Source organism: Lissotriton helveticus, chromosome 7, assembly GCF_964261635.1.
Source record: "Lissotriton helveticus chromosome 7, aLisHel1.1, whole genome shotgun sequence".
Classification (NCBI taxonomy): domain Eukaryota; kingdom Metazoa; phylum Chordata; class Amphibia; order Caudata; family Salamandridae; genus Lissotriton; species Lissotriton helveticus.
This window is the reverse complement of record NC_136068.1, coordinates 32,449,284-32,462,201: the sequence shown is the minus strand read 5'-3', so window position 1 is coordinate 32,462,201 and position 12,918 is coordinate 32,449,284. Positions and strand designations below refer to the sequence as shown.

The following is a 12,918-nucleotide window of genomic DNA, read 5'->3' as shown; positions in this document are numbered from 1 at the left end:
GAGAGTGAGACAAACACACCTGCAGGCAGGACAATAATATGTCTTGGAGAGAGTGAGACAATCACACCTGTGGGTAGGACGACAAGGGGTCCTGGAGAGAGTGAGACATTCACACCTGTGGGTAGGACGACAAGGTGTCCTGGGAGAGAGTGAGACAATCACACCTGCGGTTAGGACAACAAGGTGACCTGCGGTTAGGACAACAAGGTGTCCTGGGAGAGAGTGAGACAGTCACACCTGTGGGTAGGACGACAAGGTGTCCTGGGAGAGAGTGAGACAAACACACCTGCAGGCAGGACAATAATATGTCTTGGAGAGAGTGAGACAATCACACCTGTGGGTAGGACGACAAGGGGTCCTGGAGAGAGTGAGACATTCACACCTGTGGGTAGGACGACAAGGTGTCCTGGAGAGAGTGAGACAATCACACCTGTGGGTAGTACGACAAGGTGTCCTGAGAGAGAGTGAGACAATCACACCTGTGGGTAGGACGACAAGGGGTCCTGGAGAGAGTGAGACAATCACACCTGTGGGTAGGACGACAAGGTGTCCTGGAGAGAGTGAGACAATCACACCTGCGGTTAGGACAACAAGGTGTCCTGGGAGAGAGTGAGACAATCACACCTGTGGGTAGGACGACAAGGGGTCCTGGAGAGAGTGAGACAATAACACCTGCGGTTAGGACAACAAGGTGTCCTGGGAGAGAGTGAGACAATCACACCTGCGGTTAGGACAACAAGGTGTCCTGGGAGAGAGTGAGACAATCACATCTGCGGGAAGGACGACAAGGTGTCCTGGGAGAGAGTGAGACAATCACACCTGCAGGTAGGACGACAAGGTGTCCTGGGAGAGAGTGAGACAATCACACCTGCAGGTAGTACGACAAGGTGTCCTGGGAGAGAGTGAGACAGTCACACCTGTGGGTAGGACGACAAGGTGTCCTGGGAGAGAGTGAGACAATCACACCTGTGGGTAGGACGACAAGGGGTCCTGGAGAGAGTGAGACAAACACACCTGCAGGCAGGACAATAATATGTCTTGGAGAGAGTGAGACAATCACACCTGCGGTTAGGACAACAAGGTGTCCTGGGAGAGAGCAAGACAATCACACCTGCGGGTGGGACGACAAGGTGTCCTGGGAGAGAGTGAGACAGTCACACCTGTGGGTAGGACGACAAGGGGTCCTGGAGAGAGTGAGACAATCACACCTGTGGGTAGGACGACAAGGGATCCTGGAGAGAGTGAGACAATCACACCTGCGGTTAGGACAACAAGGTGTCCTTGGAGAGAGTGAGACAAACACACCTGCAGGCAGGACAATAATATGTCTTGGAGAGAGTGAGACAATCACACCTGTGGGTAGGACGACAAGGGGTCCTGGAGAGAGTGAGACATTCACACCTGTGGGTAGGACGACAAGGTGTCCTGGAGAGAGTGAGACAATCACACCTGTGGGTAGTACGACAAGGTGTCCTGAGAGAGAGTGAGACAATCACACCTGTGGGTAGGACGACAAGGGGTCCTGGAGAGAGTGAGACAATCACACCTGTGGGTAGGACGACAAGGTGTCCTGGAGAGAGTGAGACAATCACACCTGCGGTTAGGACAACAAGGTGTCCTGGGAGAGAGTGAGACAATCACACCTGTGGGTAGGACGACAAGGTGTCCTGGGAGAGAGTGAGACAATCACATCTGCGGGAAGGACGACAAGGTGTCCTGGGAGAGAGTGAGACAATCACACCTGTGGGTAGGACGACAAGGTGTCCTGGGAGAGAGCGAGACAATCACACCTGTGGGTAGGACGACAAGGTGTCCTGGGAGAGAGTGAGACAGTCACACCTGTGGGTAGGACGACAAGGTGTCCTGGGAGAGAGTGAGACAATCACACCTGCGGTTAGGACAACAAGGTGTCCTGGGAGAGAGTGAGACAATCACACCTGCGGTTAGGACAACAAGGTGTCCTGGGAGAGAGTGAGACAATCACATCTGCGGGAAGGACGACAAGGTGTCCTGGGAGAGAGTGAGACAATCGCACCTGTGGGTAGGACGACAAGGTGTCCTGGGAGAGAGTGAGACAATCACATCTGCGGGTAGGACAACAAGGTGTCCTGGAGAGAGTGAGACAATCACACCTGTGGGTAGGACGACAAGGTGTCCTGGGAGAGAGTGAGACAATCACACCTGCGGGTAGGACAACAAGGTGTCCTGGAGAGAGTGAGACAATCACACCTGCGGTTAGGACAACAAGGTGTCCTGGGAGAGAGTGAGACAAACACACCTGCAGGCAGGACAATAATATGTCTTGGAGAGAGTGAGACAATCACATCTGCGGGTAGGACAACAAGGTGTCCTGGAGAGAGTGAGACAATCACACCTGTGGGTAGGACAACAAGGTGTCCTGGGAGAGAGTGAGACAATCACACCTGCGGGTAGGACAACAAGGTGTCCTGGGAGAGAGTGAGACAATCACACCTGGGGTTAGGAAAACAAGGTGTCCTGGGAGAGAGTGAGACAATCACATCTGCGGGAAGGACGACAAGGTGTCCTGGGAGAGAGTGAGACAATCGCACCTGTGGGTAGGACGACAAGGTGTCCTGGGAGAGAGTGAGACAATCACATCTGCGGGTAGGACAACAAGGTGTCCTGGAGAGAGTGAGACAATCACACCTGTGGGTAGGACGACAAGGTGTCCTGGGAGAGAGTGAGACAATCACACCTGCGGGTAGGACAACAAGGTGTCCTGGAGAGAGTGAGACAATCACACCTGCGGTTAGGACAACAAGGTGTCCTGGGAGAGAGTGAGACAAACACACCTGCAGGCAGGACAATAATATGTCTTGGAGAGAGTGAGACAATCACATCTGCGGGTAGGACAACAAGGTGTCCTGGAGAGAGTGAGACAATCACACCTGTGGGTAGGACGACAAGGTGTCCTGGGAGAGAGTGAGACAATCACACCTGCGGGTAGGACAACAAGGTGTCCTGGAGAGAGTGAGACAATCACACCTGCGGTTAGGACAACAAGGTGTCCTGGGAGAGAGTGAGACAAACACACCTGCAGGCAGGACAATAGTATGTCCTGGGGGAGAGTGAGACAATCACAGCTGCTGGCAGGAGAATAGTGTGTCCTGGGAGAGAGGGACAGGCCATTCCTCGAGGAACAGGGTCAGTACTGACTTGCATTAGATTGACCTCTGTCTAGAGTGGCAAAGTGGGGGACAAATGATGGGCTGGAATGCTCCCCTGAGTGACTGCCTCTGGTTAGACTATTTACAAGTATTCGTCCCATCACCCTTAGGGTCTTTGATTGACAGTACCGTGCCCGGAAACATGAGAGCTGCGCAGCTTGCCAAGCCTGCTGCTGTTAATCTTTGTGAATTAAAAAAAAACAGCTTATTTGCACCCATTTAAGTAGTACTTCTATAGATGCATATTAACTACTTTTTTGGTAAACTGGCCACTATATAATATAAATCCCATTATGAAAAAAAAAACCTCAGTAAAATGAGAACAATGAGAAAAAACAAACAACAGTCATAGCAGAGCTGGCTCAGTCCCCCCTAGAAGCAGCTACCAAAACAAGAATGCATGAGAGGTGTTAACCCCTTCCATGCTGGTGACGAACCTCAGCCGTCACGCTCCACGGTGCTCGTGTGCTGATGACGGCTGGGGTTCGTCACGGCCCTGCCCTGTTCATTCAGCGGCCGCACACGGGGGGAATCGCGGCCGCACGGAAGGGGTTTAACAGCAAACACCCACTCTGAAGTTTCGCCCCCGTCTGTCTCACCTCGGCCGGGTAGTTCTCCCTTGGAACTCTCGAGTCCCGTCACGTACATCACGACAGCCTGGAGTCCCTGCCCCAAGACACCTTATTTTAAATGTATTTTCACTGCACGCACTCTTCTTCCTCTCTACTAGAAGCCTTAATATGTAGAGTTGTTAGATTGGGCCTGTGTGCAGGGCTCCTTGTTTCTGGTCCCGCCTTTTATAAATCATTTCATCAAGGGACCGATGGCCCCATCTACTAAGCCAGAGTCGCAAATAGAGGAGGGAGTGTAGGCAACCGATAGGGTAAGCCGAGGAAGAGACCAGCCAGAGCTGTGCCATGGGTCTGGCTCGGCTCTACGAGTCTGTGCACGAGCCGGGCCATGAAAGCATACGGCATGAATAACGTGCAACAATCATAATGTACAAATATGATAAATGTAAATGTAAATATATACTTGTAAAGTGCACTGTTACTCCCTCTCGCAGTGTCCTGGCGCTGTATACCGCTGGGGAACCCGTCCTGGCTTTCCCTGTGAGATGGTCCCTCATGGGCACCCCCAAGGTGAAACCAGGCATCCCCGGCGCTGATGGGGCCGTAGTGGAGATTAAGCAAGCTATTGCCCAGAGTTGCAGGATACAATCTCTTCAAAATTTGATAAAGTGTATTTATTTAACATATGGAAATGTTTCATCTTAGTACATCAGATGACATCACTGCATAGACAGACATTTATTAAAAGTAACAGTTTTGAGAAACATTTGTGGCTCGAGCCCTAACAACAATGTGTTAGTGAACTAAGAGGTAAGTCAGTATTCATGTAAATTCTTAACAAGGCCTACCTTCTTATTATAAATAGAGCCATTTAACAGTTTATTAAATCCAATATGAAAGGTGCTGCGCATCCAGAGCTCAGGTGTATTAAAGTACCCCTGTATGTGATAATAAAGAAAAAGAAGGCTCTGTGAAATTAAATATTTGCCTAAGATCATACAGTTAGGACAAGCAGGGAAGCCAGTACCCTCGGTATCTGGTTTCACAGTCTGAAATTCAGCCACCAGATGGGTCTCTTTCTCTCTCTTTCGCTCTTCCGTTTACATCAAAAGTCACTAATTACTGGTGTGTCTTTATTTCTTGGCTCACAAAACCCGAAAAAGACAGTAGACCTGACTAAGGGCCCTGAGACTCAACTACCATGCCTAACTCTCACCCTGAAGCTTCACTCCTGCTGCGACAGTAGAACAATCGCAGCTACAGCTGGAGAGTGTGCCCTGGGAGAGAGCAACAAGTTACTTACCTTCGGTAACCCTCTTTCTGATGCTGACTCTATCTAACTTCAAATTCTTCACCTTAAAAAACTATTGACCTGATCAGGATAGCGTTCTTGTAGGAAGCTGGCTCTGTATATACTATACCAAAGGAAGGTATAGTGTGCACAGAGTCCAGTGGATCCCCAAAGGTAGGCCCAGGTAAAAATAGATTTTTTTTGGTAGTGAAGGTGAGCAGTAAGGCTTTTTCACAGGGTAGTGTTAAGCATATATTGTACACACTCAGGCAAGACATGAGGTCACACACTGAAAACCTGAACTCAGACCAATTTTCATGTATATAAATATTGTTTAGGTATATTTTATTTTCTAAAACCAAGCCAGGCCTGGTACAGGTAATTATAATAATACTTTGCACAATGTATGTACTGAAATACAATTTGAATGCAGTTGGTTGGTTTACAGGTAAGTCAACAGTCAAAATTACTTTTTAGTTACTTTGCAGATTACTGTGTACGTTACTTTTCAGATTACTTTTTAAGTTACTTTTGCTACTGAGTGTGATATGCCTAGATATCACACTGGGACATTTGCTAGACAAAAGGTAAGTAATTCAGTTTTTATACAAGGGCAGTTTCTTCAGGTTTCATACAAACCGACTCCACAATTGTGTTATGGGTTTAGGGGGGGAAGTACTTGGTTTTGAGAGTTGATTTCTGGGGGTTAGAACGAGGGTTCCCCCAGGATCCAGGATGCACTCTCAAAGCACCCTCAGCGGCTCTAGGGCGGCCGGGTGCAGAGTGCTGAGGCCCAGTGTTATCCAATGGTGGACAGGGGGCCTCTAGTTGGTGGCTGCTCACGACAAGGCCACATGGTTGTCGGGGCAAAGCTCATGGAGTTAGGCTTAGGGCAAAGGGGGATCCAGTTTAGCAAAAAAGATGTACCCACAGCGGCACAGAGGCGGACTTGAGCAGGGTGTTGTTTTGGCATTGGGTGTCCTGTTGATTTCAATGGGGATTCCCGGGTTGCAAGAAACACTGCCGGCTCGGGGACGAAGATCTTCTGGAGGTGAACCACGGTTGAAGAGGTAAGTTGTGATGTCTTATGACGCCGGGACACCGTCAGTTGGGCCACCCAAGGCCAGGGGACGTCGGGTGCAGGGGTGTCTTTTGGCGTCTCTTACAGCTTGGGTCGCGGTCAAGGAGATCCTCTAGAAAGGGGCTGCAGGAGTCAGATGGAGACTTGAGGCAGGTCAGGGATCACCAGATCCCAGGTCAGGATCGCTGGGTAGACATCCTCCTGGTGTTGGGCCACTCGAACTGGCCGTGGGCATCAGATGCAGAGTGCTGCAGACTCGCATATTTGGCCAGAGTCTGTGGGTGACAAAGTCTGGTTTGGGAAGGCATGGCAGGTCCTGTGAGTTCTTGGGGGCTGCTGGCTGCAGGACACACCGGGGTTTCGTTATAGCAGGTGGAGGTCGGGTCAGGCCGGTAGGGCTGGGGCCAAGTCAGTTGGTGTACTCAGTATAAAATGGAGCTTGTGAGGAGAAAGAATGATCTAAGGGACGTGGCCCGGGAAGACCTGCTTGAAGCTAGCATCCTAAAAGAGTAGTTCCAAATTCGGGAGACTAGTTAATAGCCCGTTTTAGGCTTCTGAATCTGCAGTGTCTTTGGGGTCTCACATCACTGAGGTTTGATGGGTCTCCTTTTTTGAGAAGTCTTTCAAGATTACACACCACATTGAAGGAGGGGAGGAGGGGATGGTGGCAGAACCTCCAATTTGGTATTTTCTCTTGAGGGCGCTAAGGGCATAGCTGGCTTAACCAGGAGGAAGGCCCAGGTACCGACGGCATCCCCTCTAGAAATGTATATCTGTGACGCCGAGGTATGGGTGTTAGTTTTGACCTCACTTGTCAAGGAAGCAGTTAGGGAAAGACCTGGGCAGTCATGGGCATCTTCTATCATTGTCTCAGTCTTCAAAGAGGGGGACAGGGACAACCCTGGGTATATAGGCCCATCTCTGTTCTCAACTCTGTCTTGAAGGTCGTTGAGCCAATGCTCCTGGATAGACTGGGGACGTGGGCTGAGGAAAAGGATATTCTCTCAGAAGCACAGTATGGCTTACGTTGTGGCAGGTCAACAGTGGACCAGTGTTTAAACCTTTATACGGTCTTGAGTAAAGATACCACTGCTCGCCAAAGCTCTATACCTTTAGGATTTATGGATCTCTCCTCTGTTTGATCGAGTCAAGGTGCTCCTCTATGTGGCTGATGCTGTTATCATGGCCAAACTGCAAGGGGTCTACAGTCCTTGTGGAACTCTTTCGATAACTTTATGGAGGACGCAGACTTATCGGTAAATGTCCAAAAATCCTACATGATGGTGGTATGACTGTGTGAGACCAAGACATGCAAGTTTACCCTGAGGACCAGTGTTCTCCCAAATACAGGAGTCTTTTCTTACTGGGTCTATTGTTTGACTCTCCACTGCTGGCGTCCTCTTGAGTAGAAAGAGGGGGGCATGTACAAGGGCAAATGTGCTGGTGTTTAGTTTTGCCTCAGGACTAGGGAAGCGACCAATTCAGGTCCTATTATAGGTCTAACAGGCAAAACGTGTATAATCACTGATGTCACGCATGTACTAGACCCTTGCACATGGGTATAATTACTGATTCCCACCTTGTTTTCAGCTCCTTGCACTAGTGTATGGATAACAATGGCCGGGTCTGGTGGCTTAGTGGACTAATGCATCCACTGCAGGGGTCTGTGTTCGACCTCATAGTCACAGGTTCAAATCCCGGCGGGTTCACTCAGCCTTTCATCCATCTGAGGTCGATAGAATGAGTACCATTGAGTTGGGTAACAATAAACATCTGTTATTCAGCGCCAAGAGACCTATGGGTGAACGTGCGCTTTACAAATACACGTGTTATGTTATGTCACACTTGTTCTCAGCCCCTTGCACATGTGTATAGATACTGATATCAAACGTGCCCCATACAATTGCACGAGTGTATAATTACTGAATCCCAGCCCCTTGCACTAGTGTATATCTGATGCCACACATGCCCCAGACCGTTGCACAAGTGTATAGTTACTGATTCCCACCTAGTTCTCCGTCCCTTGCACGTGTATAATCGCTGATGCCACACATGTACTAGACCCTTGCACGAGTGTATAATCACTGATGCCACACATGTACTAGACCCTTGCACGTGTATAATTACTGGTGCCACACTAGTTGCTAGCCCTGCACGTACACGTACTAAGCCCGCGTCACACTCATATACTCACTGATGCCAGACTCGTGCTTCTTGTAGTTTTCACCAAACGACACCAGCCCGATGGCGATGGTCTGCAGGAACGGGCGGATTGAAGGAGTGAACTGGGGGCGAGAGAGAGAGAGAGAGAGTGAATGAGAGCTAATATTGGGGGGAGTGGGGGTGCTGGTGGAAAGAGAGAAGAGACAAGAGTTGAGGAGATCCCACCTCCCCTCTGTTTCCTAGAGTGCCAGCAGTCCCTCAAACCCGTAGCCGCCTTCCTCCTCTTTGTGACCCCAGGCCACTCACTCACACTGCACCGTGGCCCTCAGTTCTATCATCAATGGCGCCCTCTGCAGGCTCAAGGCGGCATGACTCCTCTACCTCAACACCATGGCTACTCAACCCTCAGCAACGTAACCTTCCCCTCCCCCAGCACTGCTGCCCTCCCCTCCTTAAATACGGAAAGTCCTCATACACCTGTACTTTGTACCCTGCCTAGAATTCATAAGAGCATTACAAATCCCCCTGGGCTCCCCATCCTATCAAGCTGAAGCTTTAGAACCCACCGGTAGATATATGACTTTTTCATCAAAGACTTTGCCCCTATACAAGAGACTTTTATTAGAGATAGCATGTTTATGATTACATTGGTTGATAACAGGCCCTTCAACATTGAAGCAGATTGGCGAGCCACCCTTGACATGTTTTCATTGTTTACCAACATACCCCAGGAAGAGAGTATTCAGCTTATAGAAAATCTGTTGGAAACACGTACACGGCCCTTGCAGGTCTCCACGAGTTTCATTATTTCCTTACTACGTACTGCGTTGCAATACAATTATTTTCTTTCGGATGGGAGCTACTGTCAACAGCTCTGGAACATCAATGGGAGCAGTTTTTGCCCCAAATCTAGCGAATATCTATATGGATTTCATGGAACAAACATATGCCTTGTCTGCACAGAACATGTATAATCCCAACATAAAATGTTGTAAGCGTTACATCGATGATACTTTTCTAATCCGGTCTGGTTCTGAATATGACCTCCATGAATTTGTAAAATATCTGAATAATGTTCAAAAACATCTAACATTCACCTCTACCATACCTAAGTCAGAAATTGCTTTTTTAGCCCTGGTGATATAACATGAGAATGGAGCACTCTATACTGGTCTCCATAGAAAACCCACAGAAAGACACACCCTTCTCGCATATAACAGCAATCACGCACGTGCTCTAAGAGATGGACTACCATTTGGCCAACTTCTACGTCTTCGTAGAAATTGTTCCTGTAAAGAAGACTACACGAGGGAGGCACAAATACTGAAAGCAAAACTGTTGGTTAGGGGGTTATCCAAATAAAATAGTGCAAAATTCACTCAAGCAAGCATGGTTTTGCCCCAGAGAGGAACTACTCACTGTGGAAAAGTAAATTTTGTCATGTTCTGTGTCCCTACGTGTCATCCATCATATGTTATGTGTGCATGACCAATATGCATATGTTATTCCCCATGTCCGATTAATGACGCAATTACAGTTGTGTCCACCTCTAGTATGCTAGTTTCCAGTCCTCGTGAATACTACGGATATCAGGCCTATGTAAAATAATGTTGCCACGTTTCTCAGTGTGCACGTTATTTCATTATAAAGTCCCCTTTTCTAGGCCTCAAAAGGGCCTGGACATCAGATTCAGCTCCTGTCTCCTGAAGCCTCGCTGAGGAGCGATACAGCCCCCACCTGTATCCTCGACCTTTCACTTACTTCCTGCCTCGCAGTGCCCGGTGCAGCTTGGCTCTGCCTCTGAGTCTGCCAAAAATATGTTATAGTTCCAGTTATCAGTTCAGTCCTCCTTCTCTGCATTCCTAAGCTACTGAACTGCATCAATAGTTTCCGTCATTGTCTAGCCTTCAGGGCTCCATGTTAAGAGAAATACTGTATTTAATGGTCATTTAATATTCTTCATCACGCACTACATGTAGAATAATGCATGGTCCAGTCTTAGAGTCAGTTAGCCTTTCCCCTCCTGACTTCTAGTTTATATCAACATGTTCTCTAAACATCAGATACTAGATAGGGTTTAGGTACATGTCGCTCCGACCCTCCAGACTTTAGTCTCTGCTCCTAGCATAGAGTTCATAGCCCCCAGCTTCTCCTAGTAACACGTCATTGCCAGTTTGCGCGCACTACCAGGTTAGAGGTCCCGGCTCCTTAGGTAGCCCCCTCCTATGTTTCCGCCCCATTCATGACATATTCTGTTACGTCTGCACCACATGTCTATGTATACGCCCAGTTACACCTACTTTTACTCTTATCTTTCGCGACTGCTACGCGTCACGCCTTCTGTTCCACCCACTGCTACGCCTACTGCAATGTAATGCTATGTGTTTGCGCTATGTATATATGCTCGTGTATTGTTATCAAAAGTTAGCGCGCTCATCCCAGACCCAGCCCCAGCAGCTGCTGGGCCCTGTCATCCTATTCCTATGCAGGTTGTCCTGTTCCTGTCCTTATGCTGTATTAAACCTGCAAAACTCCTACTACCTCGAATCTTGACTCTTATTTATTGAGCTATCTGTTATGATATATGTCTAGTCAAAAATAGGGTATTATTTATTTATTTACCACATAATGGCGCCCGAACAGGGACTTGCCCTTTCCCCACGCGTCGGTGAAGCCACGCCGACCCCCTGACCCTCTGCAGCCGTGACGGAACCATACCGGCCACGTGCAGATATTTCTGCTTCAAGTATCCCTCAGGCCCACGGAGGAGACGGAGGAGGCGGTCCAGCATCCAAACGAGACGGTGGAGGAACGCGGCGAGTCCCGACCAGAGCCCAAGCCAAGAGTCCAAGGTCCGAGGTATCCGGAGGCCCACCCGTAACCGAAGTCCGAAGTTCGTCGTCCGTCGTCGTAGCAGTCCAGTCCAGTCCGAAGCTTTCCGTTCTTGCTGCCCGGTGAGTACCATTACTGGGGTAGTATCTAGACAGGGTCAATCTAAATTGACTCTGGTCCGTGGGTTGGTGGTACCCAGGCCCACAAACGAAGTGTTCACCTAGGTGGATACGGGTCTTGATGCGTCCCTTTATGGGACCGGTATGTTCCGTACTGTTTCAGCAGTGCATCCAGTAACTCTAGTCTGTTCCGTTCTCGAGAAATTCTTGTGTTTCTGTTCTCAGTATTCCAGGTAATATTTCTGTCCGAACTGTAATGTTATGATGTTGTTCAATGTATTTCCAATGTCGTGGTATGCCTGAATTGTTTTCCCAATTGTTATTGTTCCTCGTCTATTGTATTGTGTTCCGATTCAAGTTTACAATGTCTCTCTTTTCGAGATTACGTCAGTTAAAAACTAGAAAGGGTTTGTTAGAAGAAGCAGTTCCTGTTCCGCCTAGGGACAGTCCAGGTCACTTTATGTATCAGAAACATGGCATAAGCGCCATATTGTATCTAGATTTATGGGTAGAGTATACCAGACAGTTAGAAGAAAAGTATAGATGGCCCGTATCGGGTACATGGGATGCCGAATGCATCATGCGAGTAGAAGAAGCATTATGGAAAAAGAAAGCCAGACAGTCACAGAAAGATGCCATCGAGTTATGGCGCAAAGAAGCTCATAAAAGAACCGAAAAAGAAATCAGAAAGTCAGAACTAAGTAGAGAATCCCAAGAACGAGCCCAAGAAAGAGAATTAATCGAGATAGGTGAACGAGTTAGAACTGAGCAATCAGACAGACAGAGGCATGCCCTTAATAAGGGTATGTATCCTCTTCTTGCTGAGGGCTTGCCAAAAGCGACCCCAGAGGCATCCAGTAATTTCCCGCCACCATTAGTTCCGACCAAGCTACGTCACAAACCGACCGCAGCTGATATTTTTATTTCGTCCTATCTGGACGACACAGTCCCCGAATATGCAAATCCTGTTCACGCTCCGCCAGTCCCTGTAAATCAGGTAATTCCTGCTCCTCCAGACACCGGGGTGCCCTTAACAGCCCCCCCGGGTCAGCCCGCCATACAAGTCCAGCCCACGTTACAATTACCGACCCTGCCAGGACGAAAAGCATCAGTTGATGATTCTAGTTTAGGGGCCGCAGGGGGAGGTCTTCCTCAAACCCCGCCGCCATACCAGCGTTTATCAGCACTCGAATTACATGCTCAAGCATCACAGCGTACTCCCAAGAGTAATAAGTCTGTTGCAGAAATCAGGCAAACCCTTGGCGAATGTGTCTATGACCCAGTTCCCGGCGAGTTTAATATGGTTTTATATTCCGTACGCGTAAGGAGAGTGACCGAGTATCTAGTCACCTTGCCGAATATGAAAGAAGATCTAGACAGAATATATCGTTTCATCCGTACAGGGGATGACCCACAAAGTATTAGTGATGCCATGTCTCAAAGGAAAGCTGAGATTCAGCGCATGATATTAAAGTTTTTAATTAACTGTCTAATAAGAGAACAAGATTACCCGTCTAAAGATCCGGAAGAAATGAAAACTCTAACAAAGTGGAGTGATAATATAGCCGAAGGAAAGCACAATACCATTGGTGCCATGGAAAGTATGTACAAGAAAATCCGTAGAGAGATAATAAAGATACACGAACAGCGTAAAGCAGCACAAGTAAGCGAG

General features: G+C 48.4%; 1 protein-coding gene across 5 annotated transcripts in view; it reads right to left on the bottom strand.

The window, feature by feature from the left end:
- LIPE (lipase E, hormone sensitive type) overlaps nt 1–12,918 on the bottom strand; it is a 288,252-nt gene that overhangs the window by 92,949 nt on the left and 182,385 nt on the right. For all 5 annotated transcript variants that reach the window (XM_078651309.1, XM_078651311.1, XM_078651310.1 and 2 more), the window contains one exon: nt 8,327–8,417. In XM_078651309.1, coding sequence (XP_078507435.1) covers nt 8,327–8,417 — 91 coding nt within the window. The remainder of the gene's footprint in view (nt 1–8,326; nt 8,418–12,918) is intronic.